The 27875-nt window shown below is 31.7% G+C and overlaps 2 protein-coding genes across 11 annotated transcripts in view; one reads left to right on the plus strand and one right to left on the minus strand.

Annotated features, from left to right (window-relative positions):
- The window catches only part of LOC143055932 (centrosome and spindle pole associated protein 1-like), a 68956-nt gene extending 58076 nt beyond the window's left edge, over positions 1-10880 (plus strand). For all 10 annotated transcript variants that reach the window (XM_076229004.1, XM_076229050.1, XM_076228989.1 and 7 more), the window contains 7 exons: positions 335-450; positions 779-910; positions 4569-4637; positions 5725-5828; positions 7489-7594; positions 8213-8282; positions 9767-10880. In XM_076229004.1, coding sequence (XP_076085119.1) covers positions 335-450; positions 779-910; positions 4569-4637; positions 5725-5828; positions 7489-7594; positions 8213-8282; positions 9767-9830 — 661 coding nt within the window. In that variant the 3' untranslated portion in view covers positions 9831-10880. The remainder of the gene's footprint in view (positions 1-334; positions 451-778; positions 911-4568; positions 4638-5724; positions 5829-7488; positions 7595-8212; positions 8283-9766) is intronic.
- Positions 10881-12985: 2105 nt separating this feature from the next.
- On the minus strand, positions 12986-27224 carry LOC143055990 (guanine nucleotide-exchange factor SEC12-like). The gene is made up of 9 exons (XM_076229062.1): positions 27070-27224; positions 24645-24840; positions 23566-23774; positions 23112-23195; positions 22442-22554; positions 22035-22208; positions 20668-20740; positions 16123-16282; positions 12986-15421 (listed from the first exon to the last, which is right to left on the minus strand). Exons 1-9 carry the CDS (start codon positions 27202-27204, stop codon positions 15336-15338), a joined length of 1230 nt encoding a protein of 409 aa, XP_076085177.1. The 5' UTR covers positions 27205-27224; the 3' UTR covers positions 12986-15335.
- Between the last annotated feature and the right edge of the window lie 651 nt (positions 27225-27875).

Here is a 27875-nt window from a genome sequence, read left to right on the forward strand (position 1 = left end):
ATGATGTTTTTATTTACGTAAGATATAGTTGAGTGACAAGACAATAACATTTATTGAACATGTACTATATTTACTGCTTTATTATTTGAAATCCTTGAAGCTAATTTATTTTGCATGAAAAAAAAATTAGAACACTTTATAATTAAGAAGGTTTTCAATCACTTATAATTTTTTCAAGTTGACTAAGACAATGACTATTTTTCAAACATTGTGTACATTTTTTTGTTTTTACGTATTTTGATATTCAGATACAAGAGTGAATAGGAGGTTGAATTGTGTTTGCTGGAATTAACTAAAAATGATACTATAGTCACTCACTTATTATATTATACAGGAGAGAAATAGATGTGTTTGAGAGAGCTAAACAAGGCCATGCTGCTGTACCACAGAGACAGTCAGATACAGCAAATCCTAGAACATTACAAGAATTTAACGAATTAAAATATAAAAGTAAGTACATGTTATATGTTATAGTGACCTCAGAGTTATGGGACTTTGATCACTATTTACTTAAGAACATGCATCAGGGGTCGATTTCACAAAAAAAACTTACCACTAAGATTGATTGTAAGTATACTGAATTATTCATGACTTACAATCAATCTTAATCTTAAGTATTTTTGTGAAACCCACTCCAGGCCTCTTGTGATGGCTCCCATCATATTCTTTTGTTGGTTTCTAATATTGTACATAAAGAGCTACAAATGTAAAGTCTTAAAGAAATCTTATATCAACAATTATCTTTCACCAAAAACTTGACAATTTACTGACTTTTCAGCTGATACAGATTCCCGGCGAGCATTTAGAAGTATGTTTCCTGATGCCCCTACCTCTAATTCAGCGTTAGAATCACAACAAGATGCATTGTTACGTCATCAAGAAGATACCCTCAAAAATCTCAAAGACAGAAGTAAGTACTAAACATACATTACTTTAGTGAACTTAGATGATTTAAGATGGGTCAAATAGTATCACTCTGGATAGTGTCTTTTGACTGTAAGGGGAGGTAACTGGCATGTAATATTACTTTCTTTCACCACTCCCTCTATCAAAGACACATATATTATTCACAAGACGTCTTGTTTACCTGCATGTGATAAATAATCTCATTGAAATATTTTTGGTATGTAATAGGATATGCTTCAGCAGTGAGACAAAGTATAGAAGAAGAATTAGGTTGGTAATTTGTTTAACCTTGGTTGTTTCATGGATAAGTTTGAGACACTTTCAATGGCATTAAGTCACTTTCAAATGATAAGAGCTTTGGAGTTTGGTAAAAGTAGGTGGATGCAAAACACATATACAAGGATATTATTGAAACACAAATTTAACTCAAAACTTATGATTAGAATGTGTACATACACCAAGAATATTATGGTTGCACTCTGTTGAGTATATAATGATATTATTATATTGCTCTTTATGACCAGGTTGTATACACTGTACCAAATGGACCCACTCTCTTGATAAGAGATGTCATTGTTCCTGTCACAAGTGTATGAATATAGATTCCCTTTATTTATGTAGAATTTTGTCATTTGTCTAATCATTTTTTCCAATGTCAATGATATAATCTTTTAAATTACCATTTAATATTAATTCCTACAGAGATATTTTAGAATTTGATTTTTACATTTCCTTCCTTTTAAAAGAATACAATTTTTCCATTTATTTAATTGTTGATGAAGTAAAACAAGATTTATTCACCCTGGCTTTTCATTATATATAGGGCCAAAAATAAAATATTGTTTGTTTCCCCTCACACGACCGACCCGGTAAAATCACCGCGACCCGGAAAATTTTATTGGCCATTCTTGTCCACTATTTTTTTTTTTTTTGCTATGTTGGTTATTGGTGTTATCTTTCCGATGCTGTAGTCAACGAGCGTTGGTTTTTGGTGATACCTTTATGATGCTGTAGTCAACGAGCGTTTTAAATCAAGGCATTTTTGCAAGGAAGCGTTTTAAATCAAGGCATTTTTGCAAGGAAGCGTCTACATGATTCGGAATCAAGGAAACAAAGCCACACGATTTGTGTGCAAGGGTGATCTTTTTTGAAAATAAAAAAAACCTGAAGCATCTTTCAACCCGCTGATGAGTGCATCTTGATTTGTTTTGTATCTAACCTCTGTTCCTGAATCGTGCTTTAAAATCTATCTACTTACTTTGTCTTTGAACAGGTTGGGCACAAGTCAGGAAATGTTGGATACATGTATTCCCTGCTTTCAGGGAACGTCCCTGTTTTCTGGTGTAAAAAAAACCAGTTTAAATGGGATTTCCTTTTTCAATTTATGGCATGAACATTACAAAAGGGCACGTTTTAACGTTATAACTGCATCCGTAGAATTCGTAAATACTTATTAAAAGTATTTTAGGAAATACAAAACATGAATATAAAGTGAAGCCGTGTTTCTTCTAGAACTCGAAAAAAACATACAAATCTTTGTTTAGGAATCAATTGACCAAGCTGCATGATCCAGGTGTAACTGAACGTAACTAAATTAATATGTTCACTTCTATTGAAAATTTTAATTCACTAAATTTTAATTCCCAAGTGATTAACATACATGTATCTTTTTGTCATCTCATAATTGATGATCAAGGTATGAATTGGTGAACAAAGGAATTGTTTTGTTGCGAGTTATGCATCAAATTTGACTTGAAATAGACTTGATTTTTTAACTAAAAAAACACTTGCTATCATTAAGCATTGTTATCACAAGTAGAATATGCGCTTTTGTAGATTTCATTACATTATTGCGAACCCTATTTTAGTTTTCCATAGATTCACCTGCAAGTTACCTGTCCATTTAAACTTTTGTAAGTTCTATTGTCCCATTGAACAATTACAACAGGTATTGTTTTCTGCATAGTTTATTTGATGGGACCTTTAAATTTCTTCCAAGAGAAATCTATCACTCATTGATTAATTTGCCTGACCAAAAAAATATCTTCTTTGTTCACTGAAATACATGTATAAAATCACATAAACTGCATGTGATACAGTATTTATTCAATATCAATAATATATTTTCAATCTGTTCAATATAAGCACTGATTTAATTATAAAAAGTTTATTTCTGATTTTTTTTTAAACTACTGCATGCATTTATGTTTTAAAGAATTTGCATGTTTTTTGTGGTTGTTCAGTTATAAAGAATACATTTATGAAGACCTTTATTTAAACATTGTCATTTCAAGTTTTTACTTATGAACAGACTAAAAAAAAGCAAATTTTAATAGGTAAAATGTTGAAATTTGATCAGAAATCAACTTTTAATTTTTAAATCAGTGTTTATATCAAACAAATTGAAAACATGTTATTGATTGAATAAATACAACATCACATGCAGTTTCATAATTACTTATTTGTACATGTATTTCCATCATTGACAGTTCAATTTTTTTTGTTCAGGTAAATTAATCAGTGAGTGATAGATTTCTCTTGCAAGAAATTTAAAGGTCCCATTGAATAAACTAAACAGAGAACAATACCTGTTGTATTTGTTAGATGAGACAATAGGACTTACAAAAGTTTAAATGGACAGGTAACTTGCAGGTGAATCTGTGGAAAACTAGGATAGGATTCGCAATAACATGATTAAATGAATAGGAAAAAAGGAGGTCCCTGTATACTGTTTTGTTTTAACACCAGAAAACTGGGGTGTACACTGAATTAGAATACAGGGTATACCCCACTTTTCTTGACTTGAGTCTTACCTGTTGAATTTTATACAAATTCAATATAGAAAACCATATCAAGGAATAAAATAAAATAATTTGCCTACCTACCTACCTACCCATACCCTAACAACCTCAGTCGGGTGAGGGGAAACAAAGATATTTTTAATGTTGGCCTAGAAGCTGTTTTATTTATGTAGTATTTTAGTTATGATGAAAGCTTAAAAATGGCAGCTTCACTATTTGTTTACTGTGATGAAAATATTACATGTAATATGTGAATGAATTGTGTGTCATGAATATCCCTGCATCTCCTTTCAGCTTTCTTTGGTCCAAGAAAGGATCTGTATACTACTTGTTGTTATTGTTTACTAAATTTATAAACTTTCTTGGATCATATTCTTCATAAAAGTTAGTTAAGAAGTGTGATCATGGATGGATAAAATAATCAGTGAAGAACAAATATTTATTTTTTAATCTTAAAATTTTAATTTTTAAGAGTGTATCAAAATAATTTTTTTTTACGAAAACCTAAAAACCAGAATTTTATTTATCTGAAGCATGAAAAATCAACTTCTCAGGTGTCAGTTATCACTCAGTTATTTATTTGAAAATGTTTATGATTCTAACAAAGAGGTCTGAAACCATGCAATTCATTGTCAATTTTTGTCATTGTTACCTCAGAATATTAATACCTTTAGTAGATGTCAGAGATGGTGCTTTATTTAAAAATAAGTGTTTGTGTTTTAATACAGATTAAAAAACATTTTTTTCTATAAAATTTCAATAAGTAATGTTTTTTGTAAATTGAATGTAAACAAGATCTATTTAATGTATGCGTTGTCACATGATCTCATTGGCGACTAACACTGCACGATTCTCCCACAGACTATGGTACTGGACGACAGGGGACTATGAGTCCAAAGTCCATGCTGAATTCCAACAGTGCATTTATAGGTTTGTTTTAGTGTCCACCATTTCACCAGCACTAACATTGTACTGTTTCTCTAGTTATAATAAAACAGCCTTGATTTTGGTAAAGCCACTTACATATTGTGTTTTAGCTTCCAATTTATGTTCTAATTTGAACACTGTAGATTTTTTATTAAATTTTCTAATACAAACCAGAAATTTTTTTAACTATTAAAAAATCTGTTGTTTATAAATTATTTTTATTTCCTTAAGTAAGTGACATATTCAAAAAGGATTACTTTTTATGATCATATTATGAATTTAAAACCGTTCACATATAGAACTTTAGAAACAGTACTAGAATTTCTTGCTTTATCATTTTATTATTTGTGCTTGTCCTTTGTATATAGCTTTTGTATATGTACTGTGTGTTGTTTCTATGTATGTCTGTTTGTGTTATTTTTAAGGTTGATCTTTTATAATTTTAACCATCAGAAAGTTTTTTTGGTGTTCATTCTTAACCTTATGTTTTCCATCATTTGGCTACAAAATAATTTCAGTTGTGTTTTTTACTGACATCTAATTAATTCCGTAACTTTATGCTGTGGATGATCTAAGTCAGATAATACACTGGTGTGGTTTCTTAACAAAACTAGGTTTTGTGGATTGAACAGAGATTTTTATAAATAAAAGTGCATGTGAAATAGGACTAGCTTAGAACATAGCTTGGGATCAAATGGGGTGATAGCTAAATTAAAATTCACAATAGAAAGTAAATAAGGCTATGGGGTTCTAAATGCATGTGCAGCATGATATATTATTCTTTTCAAAGTTTCATGTTTCAAGAACTTACGTTCATGTCCATTTTATGTTGAAATTAGTTTGTGCACATTGTGATTTTTTTTATTAAACACACTGGTTACATTATTTTGCATAGATTTTTGTAAAGCCGCAAAAGTTTTGATTAAGCAGTTGATAAAAACTAAATTTCTGATAGAAAACACTTTTAAATATGTTTATATATTTTAGCATTTCTTCTTATCTATATCTTTGTTTATATGAGTTTTATTATTATATATACTTCATATACATCTTTAATTCACAACATGTTTGTATCCTACCATAATTTCAGATGTAGATACAGTCAACCATTTCCCAGAAGACTTTGAAGATTTACCCAAACGTAATGACTCAGCAAGAATGAGAAGGAGAGAAAGACTTCCTCTTAGCCCAAGGGTACACAATATTTTAAATAATTAGAAATTGAATATTGCATAATTTTGGAGCTAAGTTTTAATGCTTCAAACAAAAAAAATGTTTTAATTTTGAAACTTTTTACAAAGATTTTAACTGTTATTTTATAAGTGTAAATATTTAGTACAAATATCCCCAGTAACAAAAGATTTTAAATTAAACTACTAAAATTAAGTGTAATGGAAATTTCTGGATTAATAGGATAAGTTATTAAAATTAATTATTCTATGTTAGGATTGGTTTGAGATCAGTTAAAGGGAATGTTAAGGTTGTTATCCAGATGTACATGCATATGTAGTCAAAAAGACACATTTATGTTTAGGGGCCAACTGAGGACCACCTCCTGGTGCATGATTTTTGTCGAGCCTGCAACTTTTGTTGCAGAAAGCTCGACATAGGGATAGTGATCCGGCGGTGGCGGCGGCAACGGCGGCGGCTACGGCGGCGGCATTAGCTCACTTCTTAAAAGCTTTATATTTTAGAAGGTGGAAGACCTGGATGCTTCATACTTTGTATATAGATGCTTCATGTTACGAAGTTTTCGTCAGTCACATGTCCAATGTCCTTGACCTCATTTTCATGGTTCAGTGACCACTTGAAAAAAAAGTTCAAATTTTTTGTAATGTTGAATTCTCTCTTATTATAAGTAATAGGATAACTATATTTGATGTGTGCGTACCTTGCAAGGTCCTCATGCCCGTCAGACAGTTTTCACTTGACCTCAACCTCATTTCATGGATCAGTGAACAAGGTTAAGTTTTGGTGGTCAAGTCCATATCTCAGATACTATAAGCAATAGGGCTAGTATATTCGGTGTATGGAAGGACTGTAAGGTGTACATGTCCAACTGGCAGGTGTCATCTGACCTTGACCTCATTTTCATGGTTCAGTGGTTATAGTTAAATTTTTGTGTTTTGGTCTGTTTTTCTCATACCATATGCAATAGGTCTACTATATTTGTTGTATGGAATGATTGTTAAGTGTACATGTCTAGCGGGCAGATGTCATGTGACCTTGACCTCATTTTCATGGTTCAGTGGTCAAAGTTTTAAAAGTTTTTGAGTTTTGGTCTTTTTATCTAATGTTATATGCCATAGGTCAACTATATTTGGTGTATGGAAATATTTTATGATCTTTATGTCAGTCGAGCAGGTTTTATTTAACCGTGACCTCATTTTCACGGTTCATTGCACAGTGTTAAGTTTTTGTGTTTTGGTCTATTTTTCTTAAACTATAAGTAATGTGTCAACTATATATGTTGTATAGAAGCATTGTTAGCTGTACCTGTCTGCCTGGCATGGTTCATCTGACCTGGACCTCTTTTTCAAGGTTCATTGGTCTTTGTTTAGTTATCTTGGTTAATGTAAAGTTTATGTGACAGTTGTAATAAAGCTTAGCTTTATACTTAAGACTATCAACATAATATCAATGATTAGTATAGAAGGCGAGACATTTCAGCGTGTGCACTCTTGTCTTACTGCATTGAAGACCCATATGTTATCAGCTTTTTGGTCAGGTTGTTGTCTCTTTGACATATTCCCCATTTCCATTCTCAATTTTTAGAATCACATTTTAACAGAATTGCACACAAATATGTGCCCTTTCTCAGAGTTTCATTTACTGAATCCTATTTCTGTTTTAGCCTGAAAGCATATCATTAAACCCTATGGGATCTACAACAAGTTTAGATGTTGACAGAATACAGAAGAAAAATGATGCTAGGTTACGGAGATTACATCAGATGAACAGTAAGTTATAAAATATGGTTGTAAGATGGGTGTAAGGTAGCCTGATGGAAAGAGGTTAATTTTCAGTGCTGTATGGAAGATGACTAAAGATGAACACTGAATCATTTAAACATTTAATGGTTTTGTTCTTTAAGAAATTTGGTGATGGTACATTGTAGCAGGTTTCTCATAGTTTGTTCAATGCATTTACAACTTTTTGGACTTAGTTCAAACCTGCTCATAGTGATGTATTGGATGTAGCTATTTTGTGTTATCATCTACAGTTTTCAGCCCATTACCTTGAACTTCACAGAAAGATCAAACACATATTGAAGTTGTAAAACTGTTTTAATAAAATTGTTTGAGGAATTCTTTCCCTTTTTTTTCATACTTGGGTTTAACTGATTTTTCAAAGTGGTTGGCAGTAGGTCTGATTTAAATTATTTAGATGACTTGCTGCACTCTACTAAATTACACAACAGTACAGCACTAAATTGGAGGATGTCAATAGGAAATGTATATGAAAATTCATAGGAATTATTGGTTTATTTATATTAAATCCTTTAATTCATCTTTTCCTGTAATTTGAATATTTCTGAAAACCTGATAACTGATTACCAATACATGTATATTTTTCAGCTGATGATGTTTCAATAGCTGATCCTGATGATATCTTAGACAGATTTATGGCAAAACAAAGATATAACAGGTAAAACAAAATAATTAAGGGTGAAGGTCATCAATATTACCACAATAATGTAAAAGATATGTCACACAAAAAAAGATTAGTAAAATTGAGAAACATATTTTTATAGCTTGCACATAATATATTTATGTACGATCATTTACTAGCTCTTTCACAAATTTAATTTTAAAGAAAATTGCTACAATTTCTTTCATCTTATTTTAATATTAAAATCATCTGTAGGGTTGATCCTCATAATACAACTGTTAATCTCAGCTGATGAATAAAATATAATTTGATGTTGTCCTGTATTGTAAATGTCTTTTAAAAGTCCTGCTCCTGGAAAAGCCGGGAATGTGAGTAAATGTAGACTGTCTTGTCTTGTTTTTTTTAATTCAGTGTATTGTTTTTTTTAAAGCCTTTTATTTCTTTTTTTTTTTAAATAGTAAATAATGTCAGTGAATCATAAAAAAATAACTGTGTTTACCGACTTTAAATAAAGAATTAAAAATTTATTATTATTATTAAATTCAATTAGTCACTTTCAACAGCAACTGAAATATAATACAAATTCAAGAAAAACAATTATTTCAATAGCTTTCTAAGAATTAATTAAATATTTCATTTCAACAATTGCATTATCAGGTTGAAGTTTTACAAAACTTACCTTCAACTAAGATATAAGGAAACACAAGGAAATGTCAAATTTGTTTACTAGTATTAGTTTATAAGTTTAAATTCATGTTCTGTGTTTTATTTTCTACTTTTGTGTATAATTATAATTAGAGACTGTACATCAGTTCGCATTGCCCTGTTAACTGTTTTTTTGGTACAGATTTTTTTTTATGTTCTTAGTCTTTGTGTCTTGTGTGATCTACCTTTTTTTACTTATTTTTTTCAAATTTATATTTTAAAATATTTTCTCATAATGCTACAAATTTTTGTATAGATAGAAAAACAATTAGGCTTAGCCTTTTCAAAGATAATCATTTTTTGTTTCAAACAGATGTTATACAATCAACATATGAAGTTATTGTATTGGTGTATAGCCATCTATGACCAGAGTCATTTACAAACTACAAAAATTATCTTGCTTTGGTTGCTAACTCTCAATTGCAAAAAAAAAAAAGATATTTGCTTTGGAACAGCTTAGGTGCATTTGAGTGTATAATTTTATTTTGTTTCATGTTTGCATTTTGACAATTATATTTTGAAAAGTTAGATTAAGTCAGAAGTACTGGTAATTTTTAAGTAATCAGTGTATATTTTAAGTGATATATATATATATAATTTTAAAATTGAAATGCAGCTTAAAAGTCTTATTTTGAATAGTTGAACTATTGTGAAAAAACAATGGATCTTTATTTCAGTTTTTCCATTGAATACAACAATAAAAGTACTATTTTTTATACATGATATCAATTGGAACCAGTTTAAATACTAGGAATAGATTTGTAAAAAAAAATATCATTTTCAGTTATTTATACAAAACTGTATATCTTTTGTAGACCTCCGTCCGGCCAGACACTCCAAGATGATTCATGGTTACGACCAGGAAGTAAAGCATTTTAGAGACAAAGATCTGCATTCTAAGAATGCTTAACATGACATTATTAAATGGTGTTACACAATATATTTAAGCCTTGTAAATGAATGCATATTTATTTGTAGATAATTTGATATTGTGAGAATAACACATGCATTTGTATGAAAATATCATGAAAGTGATTGTTATGGCAATAATATCAATGAAAACATTACATTCCTATGATTGTACTTATTGTATAAACTAGGTACTCTTGAGTATATATACAATGTAATATAGGGGGCAAATTCATTTTTAGTGCTTATTATTTAATAATTTATTTTTATAAAATTTCATGAAATGAATTTTAGAGAGAGAGAGAGAAAGAGAGAAAATATAACGTGAAAGAAAATAGCAAAAATTTAAACATATGTAGTCTGTCAATGAGAGGCTGAGAAATAAAAAAAGTAGAGCAGTTTCAACCATAACTTTATTACATAGAAATGGAAATCATTATTGATGCAAGATTTGTATAACGTCCGTAGAAATAATGAAGAATTATGACTATGTTTTATAGACAAACATGATTCACTGCCAGTCAGAATTTTAAATATCTGAACTGAAGAATTAGATATTTTATCTATATACATGTAGTATATTATTGTTATGAGATCTGAAATCTCAGGTTTAGTCAAATTATCTGTGATAACCTAGCCACATGTTTTTGTCTTCATCTCGTTTTACACATCAGTAATGACATTTTATTTATTTATCAAAAAAATCTTTATAAATCTTATTTATGTTATACATTTTAATTAATTTGTTTTATCTTATTTAACATGTTAATATAGATTTTTTAATATGTTTGCCAACATTACTGACACCAGAAAATTAGTTTACCATACCCAGTCAAGTGATTAAATAACAGCAATACTTATGAAGATTTTTGGTTTGATTAATATTTTGTGATGTTCTAATATTGTGTTTCAGAACTGTGGCTGGTGTAATAATTCGTCCATATTTGTTATTTGTAAGTCACTGTTAACAATTAACAGTGCAATGACATATTTTTATAGAAATAAAAATATTGGAATCTATTTGATTTTTGAAAGCTTTTTTCTGCAATATGACATAGTCAGCTTTAAAAAGCCCCAAAATGACAAATGTAAAACAATTTAAACGAGAAAACTACATTGTAATGACCTAATTTACATACAAAATGATGAACGAAAAGAATATGTTACACGGCAACAATCAACAACCACTAAATTACAGGCTCCTGACAGGCCCATACAGAATGAGGCAGGGTTACCCAAGTTAGATTGAGCCTAACCTGGGACAGTGGTCCAACAGCACAATACAAGAACACACTTTTTCTAATTGTTGTGCTATTTTCACATTTCCTGACTGGTGTGAGAAAAATATTTCTCCTCACTAGTGAAAAATCTGTTCTCGGCAATTAATTGGTTGAAATTTAATTGTGACGTTAAATTTTCTTATTGTGACGTCACATCAAAAGTACACAACTTTCCTCGAATCTTTAAAAAGGAAGGATAAAAATCATAAGAGAAACAGTTTCCACTACTGTAACTCGTGTATTACGATATTTCTCCACTCTCAACAGTTAAATTTTAATCATTTAAAAAGCTTGACAAGCCTCCCACTTTAAATATTAAAATTTAACTGTCTCGAATGGAGTAATATCGTAATACACTTGTTGCAGTTGTGGAATCTATATATACAAAACAATAAACGCAAAACAAATATGATTAAGAGCAAAAAACAAAAACCACTCAATTACAGGCTCCTAACTTGCAACCAAGGGTCGAAATTAGCAGACCAGTGGAATTTGCGTCAGACCAGTAGATTTTGTGAGCTGGTGGTCCGGCGGACCAGTAGAAACAAATCGATAAATTGCTGATTGCATTGCGATCTCGGTTTGTTTACAAACATGTACCTGCAAAATCAATTACATGGTACTTGGGGTACTTAGTATTACAATTGATCAAGTTACGGGATCTTCAAATTTTAAGTTAGAATAAAGGAGAGGAAAGTACTTTCTTGTGCAACATATGTGAAGGTAAGCATGAAAATAAAAGTAAACATCTATCATTTATAGGCACTTGTTTCAGAAAAAAATCCACAAAAATTGGTATTCAAGGAATAATAATTAATCCATAGAAATAGTTCATAAGGTACCAGTTCATAGGAAGAAATGTCACCATACTGGACACATTGTTCTGACAGCAAACCAACATGTCTTTGCTCTTACTCATAAATGACATGTGCTCAGCAGAGAGGCAGGAAATACCAGTTTTATAGCTTAAAGTTTGACCCTGCAAGGAATTATATCTTCAAACCCTGCATTGATGGGAACCATGCTCACAGGATTGAGGACGGGTTTCAAGATCATTCATTCCATGGTGGTATTGAAATAAATAAAATGACAAGTGCACATTGCATTGGATACTGAAGATTCTTGGAAAGTTTCATTAAATCATCTTGTTATGGTCAAGATTGGGATAATAAGAGTGGAGTGGTGAAAACAAATTAATGATTGAAAATGAAACTTTGAAGGATACCTTCTGCCCTCCAAATTTTATTATCTCCTGTTTCACAAGTTATTCCTGGGTTACATTTCTTTATGCGGATCATCTAGTAGTGTTCTACAGCTGTGTAAAGTTTCATTAATTTCAATCTAGTATTTTAGGAGTTTTCTTACAAGACATTTTTAAAACCATTGGCAACGTTGAGGTAAATGGATTATCTCCCATTTAACATGAAGGAACATGATTACCTCCCTTCATGCAAATGGCAATAATTTGCCATTGTTGATCATTGTTATGCTGTTGGAATTAAAAATTAAACAATGCATTGTATTAAGCATTTTAGCTGAACCCCAATTTTAAATATATGTTTTTACAATGACATCATTGATATTTTTAGAATGAATAGATTCATGCACTATGCACAAATTAAGTAATTTTCTTAATAGTTATTGATTATTCACTTACACTTCATTTTGTAACTTGAATATCAGTTTTTATTTCATTGACAAATTTTGTGAAAAGGACATGGATAGGATGTATAGAATGTTGTGTGCAATGCAATCTGTTAATTTGCTTCATATGTAGTTTTATGATCTGGAAACTTTTAAGCCAGTCCTAGAAGGATTTTAAATTCTGAAGCAAACACAACTGAAGAAAGTTTCAATTTTTATTTATTTGCTTGATATTTTTAATACATAGTGATTTCATAAATCATTTAATAAATAAAAATAAATATATAACCTTTAACAGATAAAATAACCTCTACAAGAACTAAATAAAATTACAATATTTAAACAAGTGTATCTAAAACATATTCAAAGACTAGAGAAAGGCTGGTTCTAATTTAACAAAATTAAGTTGGTTTTATGCTCAAAAACATAAAGTGTCCAATATTATAAGATGTAACTCTATACGAATAACTGAAAAATGAAATATAAAATTGAAACACACAATTACATGTTAAACATGTAATGCAATTCTTTAAATTTATTTCATTATTTTCCATTGAGTTTCCATTGACAACAAGTGAAACTGCGAGCTACTGCTCACTGATGATACCCCCGCCGCAAGTGGATAATATTAATAGTGTAAAAATATGCAAGTGTTCGGTAAACAGGAAGTTGTCGAGTGATGAATCTGAAAAGGCATCACACGGTATAGCTGACTTATAAAAATCCTGAAACCAAATTTCAGAAATCCTTGTATTGTAGTTCCTGAGAAAAATGTGACGAAAATTTTTTACTTGGTTATCATGTGTAAAATCATACAAGTGTTCGGTAAACAGGAAGTTGTCGAGTGATGAATCTGAAAACGCATCACACGGTATAGCTGACTTATATAAATCCTGAAACCAAATTTCAGAAATCCTTGTATTGTAGTTCCTGAGAAAAATGTGACGAAAATTTTCAACTTGGCTATCATGTGTAAAATCATACAAGTGTTCGGTAAACAGGAAGTTGTCGAGTGATGAATCTGAAAACGCATCACACGGTATAGCTGACTTATATAAATCCTGAAACCAAATTTCAGAAATCCTTGTATTGTAGTTCCTGAGAAAAATGTGACGAAAATTTTCAACTTGGCTATCATGTGTAAAATCAGACAAGTGTTCGGTAAACAGGAAGTTGTCAAGTGATGAATCTGAAAACGCATCACACGGTATGGCTGACATATATAAATGTTGATACCAAATTACAGAAAAGGTAGATGTGTAGTTCCTGAGAAAAATGTGACGAAAGTTTCATGGGACGGACTGACTGACGGACTGATGGACTGACGGACGGACTGACAGACAGAGGTAAAACAGTATACCCCCCCTTTTTTAAAGCGGGGGTATAATGAAACGTACATGTTATAGAAAAGTACCTGATGAAAATGATCAAATGGAAGGATAACAACTAATATCAATATGAAGGAATTATGCTGAATTTCTGCCTATTCCAAAGACGATTACCACATTTTCTTGTAATATGTAAAAATGAAGTCACTGGATTGCTTTATGGAACATCAAATAACATAGGGGATGTACAACTTCTTAACAAGAAATCCTATGGACTGGTGTTCAATTCCTGAGTAAAATTATCAGCTTTATGCAGATTTTTTTGTGACAGGGAGACAAAAACCCAACATGAATGTCACCTCACATAAATTGTTTAGGACATGATAATCTTTTATCTACCTGTGTAAAAATTATAGTTTTCTTTTCAATAACAATTGAAAGTTAAATGTTGACATTTGATTCTAAGTCAGTGAAATCAGTCCTTGTTTATATCAAATTAATTCAGAAATCGGCCTTTCTAGAAGTTAAATAAAGTACATAAAATATAACCAGTAGAAATTAAACTTCAACAGTTAATGAATAATTTAAATGCGTCTGTTTTATATTGCAATTTTCCCCAATTATTATTACGGTAAAATTGGTGACATTATTTTCGAAATAGCCTATCTGACAGTGAGAAGTAAGTAAATTGGTTTCTCTATATCAAAAAGCAATATCAGTGCCACTGCTCATGAAATCATCCATTTCTAAAAGTGAATTTCCTGTATTTTTTGAAAAATGGAACAAACTGATATAGTTGTTTTCCACTATCAACAAGCTAGCTCCCTTTTTCAGCTAAGAATTTACAATAATAATCTTTTTCATAACCAGATACAGTAAAAATTTTGTAACAACCAGAAAATGTAACATTTTTTTTCAGTGGTCGACCATATCTATGTTATAATACCAGAGTTCTTAAATATCAGAGTTTTGAGAATAATAATAAATAACCAGCCAGCTGATATCATGATTGCAAGTTATATTTAGTACATTGTAAAGCATATAAAATATTGTATACCTCATCCCTTTTAATAAGATCAATATAAAAAGTTAATTGTTTATCACAGCATTGTAATTTTAATTCACTTTGAAGTTCAATTAATTAAATGATGATCTACCAATCAGATCCACTAGTTTTGATGGAATGTTAATGGCTGCCATCTGAGAATGGGGGATAACTCTTGTCATAATCCCATTTCTGCCATGAAGATGAATAATAACACAACTATAACTACCAGTCCAATAAGCAATAGCACTATACTGTATGATCCTGTAATTAAAAGTATAGAAAATTTGAAAAAATAAAAATTAGGACACAAAAAAACGTACTGTACCTTGAAAGAGAATCAATCTTGCATAATATACAGTGAGACATACATTCCTTGAATAATTTTTTTAGCAATTCACTATACAATGTATTAGTATTATCTTAACTTTTGTTTCCTTGACTGCTTTTAATTCTGAACAAAAGGATAGAAGAAATGTTGGGATGCTTGTATAAATGTCTTGGTTTTTGGGTAATTACATGTACGTTGCTGTCTGATTGATATATATGTATCCTACATCTCCATTTATCCATTTTTATTCAGAGATATTTACTCATTTAACAAATATTCAATAACATAGAAATACACCACTAATTGAATGTATTCGAATTACACTTTTACACCCATGGATACAAATGCATTATATTGTTAAGACAACCAATCGTGTGGTCTGAATTAATCAATATCAGTGATAATTTTTAAAAATCACACTGTTTTATCACAGGGAAATGCAAATGGCATATAAGACCTTAATTTTAAATGCCAGTAGCTCAAGTATCAACCTACACAAAGAATGTGTACAGTACAACAACATGACCGCTTGAATTCTTTACAAATACAATCAACAGTTGTTGAAAGAAAATAAATAAAAGAGTAATAATTTTTAAAGCATTTTTTTAAATGTTTCTAATGCTATAATACTGACCTCGTTTGGCAACTTGATGAACACGAATGGTATTGTCAGCTGATATACTGAGTAGCGTAAAATCTTTATCTCCCGTCACTGCCTCTGTGGCTTTCGAACTCGGTAAAAAATCTAAACCTGTTACAAATATATTGTGGGCCTCACTGACACTATATAATTTCTGAAATTAAAAAGGATACTATTAATAATAAAACTTAAGCTGAAAAGCAAAAAAGACACAAGCAAAATATTTTTTATATAACTAAAACATTGAGTTAACTCACATAATGATGCCCCTACCACACAATACTTCCATATTGAAGTTAGTAAATTGATTATCTCTCCTTTTACAAGTTGGACTGGAATTATATTTTTTTGTAGTGTTCTATGTAAAGTTTAATCAATATTTACATCCTCTGAAGGAGAAGTTGCACTTACAAGACAATATACAGAGATATTCATATATACATCTTAGAACTGTTTGTGTTGTGCTTTATACATATTACTTTATTTCACAAAAGAAAGCTTCACAGCATTCCAATTAGTAAAATTGAGAATGGAAATGGGGAATATGCCAAAGAGACAACAACCCGACCATAGAAAAAAATCAAAGCGCTGTAAGCGCTGAAGGCAGTTAACCAAAAACCAAGGCAACCAATATGAAAACTGTGGCAATTTTGCCTCAACATTAAACATTCATATATAGTACATTCATGTTTATCTAATGATTTATTTATTAAGGCAAATAATTTATATGTTATCAAGGTTTCAAAAGCAATGCATATATCAATGTATATTTGTAATAGTATGAATGGACTGGTTTCCCTGGAAAGAAAACTGAGTTTGTGTTCTATAGTACAAAAGTTATGAGACACGAATCAGACAAATGTTCACTACAACAGGGATCAAAGGTGAGGTCTGACTGACCTGACCATAGTAAATGTAAATGATTTGTTATTTTGTCCCATACATATGAATATATTTAATTTAGGGGTGGGGATCTCAAGGTTTTCAAGTTCTCAAACAGGTAGGGGTAGGCAGAGGATTTAGGGGGGAAGGGGGCCCGGCCCCCCTTTTTTGGGAAAAAAATTGGTTGCTTATATAGGGAATCACTGAAGGGTGACTGGAGCGGGCCCCTCTTAGGTCAGTCAGTGGGCCACACTTATGAAAATTTCTGGATCCACCACTGGGGGTAGGGTGACCCTAGGGACTTCCCCTACATTTCATTTTATTTGTTATATTGTCCCATACATGAATATATATGGTTTAGGGGTGGGGATCTCATTTGTTTCCAAGTTCTCAAACAGGAGGGGTAGGGTGACCCCAGGAACTCCCCCTATATTTCATTTAATTAGTTATATTGACCCATACATGAATATATATTGTTTTGGTGTGGGGATCTCGACCGTTTCCAAGTTCTCAAACAGGAGGGTTGGGATGACCACAGGGACTTCCCCTATATTTGATTTGATTTGTTATATTGTCCCATACATGAGTATATATGGTTTAGGGGTAAGGATCTTGGCCATTTCCAAGTTCTCAAACAGGAGGGTGAACAGTGACCTATGGGACTCCCCCTATCTTTCATTTGAATTGTTATATAGTCCCATACATGAATATATATGGTTAAGGGGTGGCGATCTCAATGGGTTTCAAATTCTCAAACAGGAGGGGGTGGGGTGACCCAAGGGACTCCCCCTATATTTCATCTGATTTGTTATATTGTACCATACATGAATATATATGGTTCAGGGGTGGGGATCTCGACCATTTCTAAATTCTAAAACAGGAGGGGTGGGGTGACCCATAGCGACTCCTATATTTCATTTGATTTTTTATATTGTCAAAAACATGAATATATATGGTTAAGGGGTGTGGATCTCGACCGTTTCCAAGATTCAGACGGGGAGGGTTGCGGGCTTGCACCCCCCTTAAATTTGCAAAGCATGGGTTGTTCTCAGCTTAATAAAGAATATTCCGATAATTTTACCTAAATTTTTTTTTAGCCTCGCTCTGCACGGCGAAAATTTAAGTTTGCGCCCCTACTAACCTAAAATCCTAGATCTGCCCCTCATATGGTTTAGTGGTGGGGAGCTCGACCGTTTCCAAGTTATCAAACAGGAGGGGGTAGAGTGGCCCAAAGAATGCCACCTATATATCATATGATTTACTTACTTTAAGGTATATATAATAAAGTTGCATTATTTGTGAAAATAAAGAAAGAAACTTCCAGCTACTTTAATTGACCCTTCAAAATTGAGAAAAAACAAATAACCCCTCGAAATTGCAGTAATATGTTTACACTTTAAAAGCATCTCACATGCATTATCATCATTTATCATTCATAAAGAAAATTTAGACTGTGACCATGAACATGTATATTGTTAGATATACTGTTCCCAGCTGTCACGTTGTATTGGATTTTTAAATTAAAATTTGTCAAAAAGTAATTTTGAGTTTCTGAATAAAATATTTTTCTGCTTTTTCTTTCTTTTACATATATCTTTTGGTTTACAATACTAGTGTTTATATTCATTTACCATGCATAGATGTATTTTTTTCACCTGCTTGGATTTATTTTGTAAATGATCGCCAAACCCGGAATTACCCTTATCCGCTTCCGGAATCAGATCCGATTTTGTAAAATTTTGTCTTCACGGCCGCCATTGTTATGTGTTTACAATGTAGTTTTTGTCAATCAGATACGATTTTACTCGAATTTATACAATATTTGTCGGCGATTTTCTGTATAAAGCTAGCGGTTGAACAAAATGAACATCGCCGTCATGAATAATGATGATAAAAATAAGTTTTTAGCTCGTTTAATTGGAGACTTTGGTGAACGTGGTGAAAAGGTTTGCAAAGTAAATTCTTATTTTTTTCAAATGGAAGGTGACTACGTCGGTCGTAGCTAGAAACCAACTATCATAGTCGAAATTCCGCTTGCAAAAGTGAAAGGTCGCGGACCTCGGACCACCGCTAATTTGCACACCTGCCTCCAAATTGAAAAGCGACGAAAATTTCTTTTTCTAATTTGAAATTGCCGCCTACAGCATGAACAGTTGAACTTATTATATAATATACTACTGACGTAGTTGTACTACGTATTGATGACAAACAATATTCCTACGACTTTTGTCATTTGGGAAATCTAAACTACTTGTCTTAGAGATTTTCGGCGATTAAATATTTCATACAATTGTTCTTTGACATCTTAGCTAAAAGCACAAGTCATAATGAACTACACAAGGATTCTTAATAAGCACTACTTCCTATGTGTAACTTTAAAACTTTTGGATAAATCGACGATCATTTAAGGTTTTTCTGGTCATTTTTTTTGTAATCCAGAATAAAAAGTATTAAAAAAGTGTTCAATTAGTTATATATAATATAGTAGCAAGCTAGATAATAACAATGGCAAGTATTTCAGGATTTATTGGGTAGAACACAAATCTAGGGTGCTCGCATAATGCAGCTTAACTGCATAAAAACAACAGCAGAAGGCCACCAACAGGTCTTCAATGTAGCGAGAAATTCCTGCACCCGGAGGCGTCCTTCAGCTGGCTCCTAAACAAATATATGCTAGTTCAGTGATAATGAACGCCATACTAATTTCCAAATTGTACACAAGAAACTAAAATTAAAAATAATACAAGACTAACAAAGGCCAGAGGCTCCTGACTTGGGACAGGCGCAAAAATGCGGCGGGGTTAAACATGTTTGTGAGATCTCAACCCTCCCCCTATTCCTCTAGCCAATGTAGAAAAGTAAACGCATAACAATACGCACATTAAAATTCAGTTCAAGAGAAGTCCGAGTCTGATGTCAGAAGATGTAACCAAAGAAAATAAACAAAATGACAATAATACATAAATAACAACAGACTACTAGCAGTTAACTGACATGCCAGCTCCAGACTTCAATTAAACTGACTGAAAGATTATGATTTCATCATATGAACATCAGGCACAATCCTTCCCGTTAGGGGTTTAGTATCATACCATCATAACATATATGAGAAGATCATAACCTGTGTCATGCCAACAACTGGTTTTTTAATAAATGTGTTTAGTTCCGATGCAAAGACCCTATAAGTGAATCAATATTAACGCCAAAATATGCAATCTTTAATGACCTGACAACAGTATCGTAACTATATCCCTTCTTAATAAGTCTATTCAAAGGTTTTGTTAGTTTTTGAGGTGAATACTGACACCTTTGTGCTTTATAAAGAATATTTCCAAAGTAAATTTCTTTAAAATATCTTTGCAAAGCCCACGTAAATGTTTGAAATTTGAGATCTGTGATGTGGCTCAAAGTAACCTCTTTTGTTACAGCCTTGATTTAAAAAAACAACTCTTTAAAGCTACTAGATTCCAAAAAAATTAAACACTAAATAAAGCAAGTAAAAAATCACATTCAGTTTTTGTGTCAACATTTTTTATATCATAGGTTTATCTAAAAGTCGAAAATATTATTGTGGTCAACTAAATGAGAAATGGGTTACCTTTAATATAAATGAGAAAATGTTTAATACTTATAAACCAAGTGAGAAATTATGTTTACCTGTAAACTAAAAGAGATAAAGACTGCCACACTTCCTGAGATTGTACCAACAGCAGCATAAGTCCCATCATCACTACAATAGAAACAACCATATAAAGGTTTTTCACTTAATACATATTTTATGTAGAAGCTTAGTTTAATCCTGTTTTTTCTCTAAAGTCGGTATTAACACTGTAAATAAGAATATCTTCATTTAAAAATTTCGTATTGAGCTAGTACCAACATGTCAGGTTATTGTGAATGTGCAAATCATTCATTATCAAGTTATTTCATTTGTGGTCTACTTGAAACAATATCAAATCATCAATAAACTAGTTTCATATTATTGTGTTGTGATTCTGCAGTTTATATTTTTTCATGTCTGTGGTAGGATATCTAGCAGGTACTCAGTCAAATAAAATCAAGCAAAAAAGCTGTAAAATTTGGGGGAAAATTCAGTTTTATATTTACAACAAAATCATCAGAAAACAGTAAATCCCACCAGGATGTCCTACCCCAGAGTAGGTAAGCTGTCAAAAAGTGAAAGATCAAACTTTTAAAATCGGTGCAAATGTCATACTCCCATCTGGAGTCAAAAATGGATATAATGAAAATAGTCCATTCAAAATTTGTATCTTGCAGTATTAATATTTGATGGTTTTATTGGCTTCGCCGATTTAAAACAATTAACCGGAGAGTCAACGCTGTAAAACAATTAACTGGAGAGTCAATGCTGTAAAACAATTAACCGGAGAGTCAACGCTGTAAAACAATTAACTGGAGAGTCAATGCTGTAAAACAATTAACCGGAGAGTCAACGCTGTAAAACAATTAAACGGAGAGTCAATGCTGTAAAACAATTAACCGGAGAGTCAACGCTGTAAAACAATTAACCAGAGAGTCAATGCTGTAAAACAATTAACCAGAGAGTCAATGCTGTAAAACAATTAACCAGAGAGTCAATGCTGTAAAACAATTAACCAGAGAGTCAATGCTGTAAAACAATTAACCAGAGAGTCAATGCTGTAAAACAATTAACCGGAGAGTCAATGCTGTAAAACAATTAACCGGAGAGTCAATGCTGTAAAACAATTAACTGGAGAGTCAACGCTGTAAAACAATTAACCAGAGAGTCAATGCTGTAAAACAATTAACCAGAGAGTCAATGCTGTAAAACAATTAACCGGAGAGTCAATGCTGGAGAGTCAATGCTGTAAAACAATTAACCAGAGAGTCAATGCTGTAAAACAATTAACCGGAGAGTCAACGCTGTAAAACAATTAACCAGAGAGTCAATGCTGTAAAACAATTAACCGGAGAGTCAACGCTGTAAAACAATTAACCGGAGAGTCAATGCTGTAAAGCCTCCAAGATTGTTAATAATTCACCTGATAGCCAATGCTGACAGCACCTCTATTCCAGTACTGACCATTCGTTTAACTGTAAATTTTTTACTATCCCACATAGCAAGGTAACAAGGTGCTGGATTCTGCGATCTTTTTACAGGTATACTGATTGTGTACAAGTTATAATGTTCTTTGCTTCCCTCTATTAAACCATATCTGAAATATTTTTTGGTAAATTTAATGTTCTGTTTGAAACCATTTAAGATGAAGATCTTGGGAAAATGTTGAATAACATACAATTCTGTGAAAGTACTTTATTAATATATTTCTATATCCTTGAAAAATAATTGGTTTAAATATTCTTTCAAGTCCATGTTTTCAGCCTTTATGCATTACAAGTCTAAGTTCTTTACTTACAAACAAAGCCTAAATGATCAGGAATAACTTACTTGCATGCTCTATGCCGATACTGATCACTTAACGGCCATTTGAGCTCACAGTCTTTACTCCCCTCTTTAGCGTTCCATACACAGGCACAGTGGTCTCTAGAAACTGTTACTATCTATCATATAAAAATAGCTATTAACCACATATTTAACATAAAAATTTGATTGGTTCTTAAATGCAATAAATAGATAAAAGGCTATCATAATTATGTATAATCAAATGAACCTACCTTTTCTGAAAAACAAAATTGTTTTTATTGTTAACTCTAGTGACACATCTTAGCCGAAAAACAGATTTTTTTTTATTGTACACACAAGTGAAAAGTGCTGGAAGTGAAAATAAATTGGGAAAAGCCCCCACTTGTATTTAACATTATAAAGGGACATAACTCAAGAACGGTAAAAGTGACACTACCCAAATTCTAATTTGATCTGAGTTTTGTGGTAATAAGCAATGTGTATAATTTTCATAACATTTGGTTGAGGCAAACTTTAAGTAAGAGAACTGTGTACACGATGAATAATGGGAAGGAAAAGGGTAACACTTCATAAAAATGCTATAAAAATAGCTCTGACAAGGTTCTATGAGAATAAGAAACCAAAGACAAAATATTACAAAAACATAATGTCTCCCTTTATTGAGATATAAGTTAAATAAATACAAATCACTTACCTTATCATTTGCAGGACTGATGGCTACATCATCAATATCTCCTTTGTGTGCATGGACTTCAAATATCTTACTCAATTCAGGGTACTGTAATAATATATACAACTTCTATATATCTATCTGTGTTCATCATTGTTTATTAAATATCCTATGGTAAAATTGATACATGGATACAAAATTCAGATCTTAAAAACAAATTTATATATTTAAACCCGACCTTATTCTTAATTAAACAAAAAAAGTATGGGATATTCACCCACTTAATAAAACCAAAGGAAATATCCCAGCAAACTTTAAAAAGTCGAACAAATCAAACACATAACTTTTAATATATTCAGTATATGAAAAGAAATAATTAAACTGATTGATGCCCAGTTATGTTAAAGGTATATCAGTATACACTATGCAGCATATTTTGTCTTATTTCAAACTTCAACATTTTCAAGACATTCCATACCTTCCAAACACGAAGAAACCCATCAGCACCACCTGTAGCTAAAAATTTCTGATCCATACTAAATTGTACAGTTTTCTGAAAACTTCCATCTTTATTAAAGTCGGTTTCAAAACTGTCTAATTCTTCAATGTCAAAGTTAATTTGTTTCGTTCCATTTTCTTCAGCGCCATCATTAGATTTTCTTTTCCGAACTGTGTCATCTGTTTTACCTATCATAATGAAAAGATTACAGAATTCAGTTTTTTTTTTCCTTTCTTAAACAAGAGACTGATGGAATATATAATGTATGTTTATGATGTGAACGAAAGATGATTCTGGGGTATTTATGTAAGAGTCAAACAGTTATATATATATGTCAAGCCTCAAATCAGTGTCCTTTTCCCAGATCTTTGCATGTAAAGTTGTAGCGATTACTTTGACAAAAAATTCAACAGGGAATGACTTGTTAAAAATGACACAGATGTGCGACTCCAATGACGCAATATGAGATGGGACGCAGATATGGGGAAAGAACACCGAGTTCATGAGGCTGAAGGTAAATTCAAGACTTGCATATGTACGACAATAACACAGCAACCCAACAGTGTAAATAAGAAAAGTACATCTAAAAGTCAACATTCAGTTCATACCTAATTCCTTTTCCCTTACTATTGCTTATTCAGAAACTCTTCTAACTTCTTAGCAAGGCATACTCTTCATGTATGTGAGAGAAGCGTAGTGTTCTCCTAACCACACATTTCCATTCATTTTTTTCTAATTTCAATTTTTTATTTAAATAAAACAAAAAAAGTTTTAATAGTTATCTCAAACTTTTATCATTTTTCTGAAAAAGAGAAGAAATGTCAGTTTACTGTACTTATTGGATGTATGTACCATGTAAGTCAGTTAACATAATTCATGTAATTGGAATAAGGTTCCTGGATTTTAAGCATGTCTTATCTACCTTCAGTTTGTAACAACATATTAAAACAACATACTAGCCATATTTGTTGAAAATGATACTAATAAAAATATCATACAATGTGTTTTCACCTGTTTCTATAAATATTACCAAGGATGACATATGAAGACTTACACACCTGAGTTTTTCTTGGGAGAAACAACTTTATATTTTAATGAGTATGTGTGACACTTTTCATCTAATCCTGCTGCTAATATGTGTTTTCTACCATCATAGTGACAACATCCATTCATAACAGCTTTAGTTCCTGTGTCATGTCTACCTATACTGCTGGCTATCAACTTATTGTCTGTCTGTTTTACTTCATATACCTCCTACAACAAATAAATGTAATAATACATTAGTCATTCATGTATCAGGGGTCAAGAAATGGTCCTATTTTGTCAGCCACGACTGATTTGAAATTTAAATGATTTAATTGATTATAAGCGACCAACACAACTTTCAGCACTATCAGGTATATCATTGTGGTCAGTTTTCATTTATAGAGGTGCATGTGTGTCCAGAGCATCCCTATGAACTTTGGTTGGAATTAACAATTCCAATCAAATAAGATTAAAGTCAAACGCACTGCACCTGCCACATACATTTGTATATAAATCATAATATCAGAGAATCCAGCAACAAAACTTAAGTTAAAAGTTTAATTAATATAACGTCACAACAGCTTGACGTACATGTAACAATTACAATATCATTATTACATTTGTATATCATCAGGTCCTAACCCAACATAAAGTTCTGGCAATTTGAGTTTTAAAATTACTTTTTTGTTATTCAATATTGTATCATTTCAACATAATCCTTGCCAGTGCCTTTGAATGAATTCTTGTCAAATTGGCCCTTGTTTTATCTATATATATTACATCAAATATTAATAAATGCCAAATTAATTATAACCAATTATATATGCCAAATTTACTTTACATATGTGCTGGTTTGACCAGATGCCAATTTAACCAGGTGCCAATTTGACTTTTCCATTAAATAAGGATTTGACCAGGTACCGTTTGACTTGTACCTCTTCTTTATTTTTTCCTTCACTATCTGGAGTACTACTACTTTTGTAGTGTAGCACGGATAAGCAACTGATTACTGTAAGCAACTGTGTGTAAGTGCAGGAATAATTTACAGTGAACATAATCGTTTCACAAATCAGTCAAGATACTAGTATAAAGGATATCAACACTGCCTGATGTACCCACCACCAATTTACAATGCAACGGTAGTTGGTCTTATCCAATATGAGCTAAGAATGCTATCCCAGCTGGGTGCTTAATTGAAAAACTTCAGGCACTAGTAGCTTTAAAGTAACTTAATGTCAATTCACTTTTATACACGTGCAGGGAACTGTTCCATCACCATACTATATACATTTGTACTCCATTTATGGCACACATGTTATTACGTCAATAATAAGCTAATCTATGTACATAGTACTGTAAAAGTTCATGCACTGTGGACTAAAATCTAAAAACACTTCATGTGCCACCAAGTTATCAGTTTGTAACTCAGCATATAGCTCAACTTCCTATTTTTCATTCTAAATTAAACCAATATGCACATCTTTATTGGTACTTCTCTCAAGTTGCCTTACACTGCACCAGTAGCCTTATTAGTCCTTCTTTAATAAAGAAACACAACAAATTAAGTTAGGGAGAAAATCAGTAGCTTATCACAATAGTTACTTTATCACTTAATATCGGGACATATTTCTATTAGCTGTGTAGAATTTTCCTTATACATGTACAAATGTACCTTAATAAAAAAAATGGATTAAATTCAGGCATACCTACATGTATCCATCTTAATAGAACAACTTAACCATTTATATCAACCCTTAAGTTTCATCCTTACAGACTGAAAATATAAGAATTGCAAAAAATATAAGGATACAAGGCTTATACTTAACATTAAATTGTCACTTTAAACCTTAAACTTTTGATTAATAGTAACTTCATGAACTTAATAAATTGCTTTATTTTATTTTAAGTTATTAAATGATTTTAAATGACATTGCCATCATGATCCTAGCTGCCAACTTAGTCCAGTATAGAGCATCTTTTATGGTGTAACTTAAGGCATATACCATTCCTCTTGTTATGGACTCAATTTTCTCCATTTATAAGAAAGTCTGTATAATATTGGAACTTGTGGACTAGACTCTTACAAGATCATTCTCAATAGCATTGAATTGTTTGAGAAGACTAGATTTCCTATTTCATGATTAAACTCATAAAGCAGAGTTCTTAGCTTTGAATAATAACATTTACCATATGTAAACATAAAGAAAAAAAATAGAATTCCTGATGCAAAATTATACTTTTTTCATGGAAAATGACAAGTCTCAAGTTATATATCTTTAAATTCTAGAAAAGCACCACAGAGAATGAAGTTTTCGGGGAACATCTATCAGTTCTCGGGTCAATGTTCAGTTTTGGTAGTTCTCGGGAATTGTGGTATTAAAAAATAAGATATGAAAAGAATTGTGAAAACCACATATTCAAGACAGGTAAGCGAATTTAACATGGAAATCAACGTACAATTGCATTCACAACTCCAGTTTTTGCAGCACCTCCACCGCCTGCAACTATAAAATGTCTTTCGTCTAACGCATTCACCGTGTATAGTGGAAAATCTGAACGTGCCAACAAGCCACCTTTCCCGTTTGCAGCCATGTTTACAAATTGAATGATTTACCCCGGGCCTACTATTTCCTTATATTTGTAGAAATATATTGATTTCACAATTTGTATTGTGGTAAAACTATTTAATGATATATTTCAATGCTTAAATGTATGATCATAATCGTTATTTTATTTAAATATAACAGATACGTGTAAAGGTATGTGCAGATTATTTCCCACTCGAATCATGTAAAAGACGGAGGGTTATTCTAAAAAAAAAAAAGAATACCACGACGGTCAACATTAAAAAAAATCACTGTCATGTCAAACGCTACATATTCCCTTTCGTTTATTTCTTTCTTACTTATTTATATCTTTACTGATAAGTGCCAGTCTAATGATTGCCCTTGGAGAAATGTCAATCTTACTTACTCTCAGATTAATAGTTTGATCAAGCCTCAGACAAACTTTACAAGTCCATTCCTCCTGCAGATGTCAGTATAGACAGTCTAATGGTATTCTCCTAGTTATAGCAGTAAAATTGTTAAAGGGCAATATTGGGAAAAAACAAAATTAGGAAGGGACATGTAGCAAGTCTAGTCAAACGCTCGCATAGGTAAAATTCTACCGTTTGTAAATTACACATTATCTGCATATCATTTTAGAATATGGATAAATTATAAATAAGTATTATAAAATGTTATACATCGAAATCTAAGAGA

This window comes from Mytilus galloprovincialis, chromosome 1 (assembly GCF_965363235.1).
Source record: "Mytilus galloprovincialis chromosome 1, xbMytGall1.hap1.1, whole genome shotgun sequence".
Taxonomy (NCBI): Eukaryota; Metazoa; Mollusca; class Bivalvia; order Mytilida; family Mytilidae; genus Mytilus; species Mytilus galloprovincialis.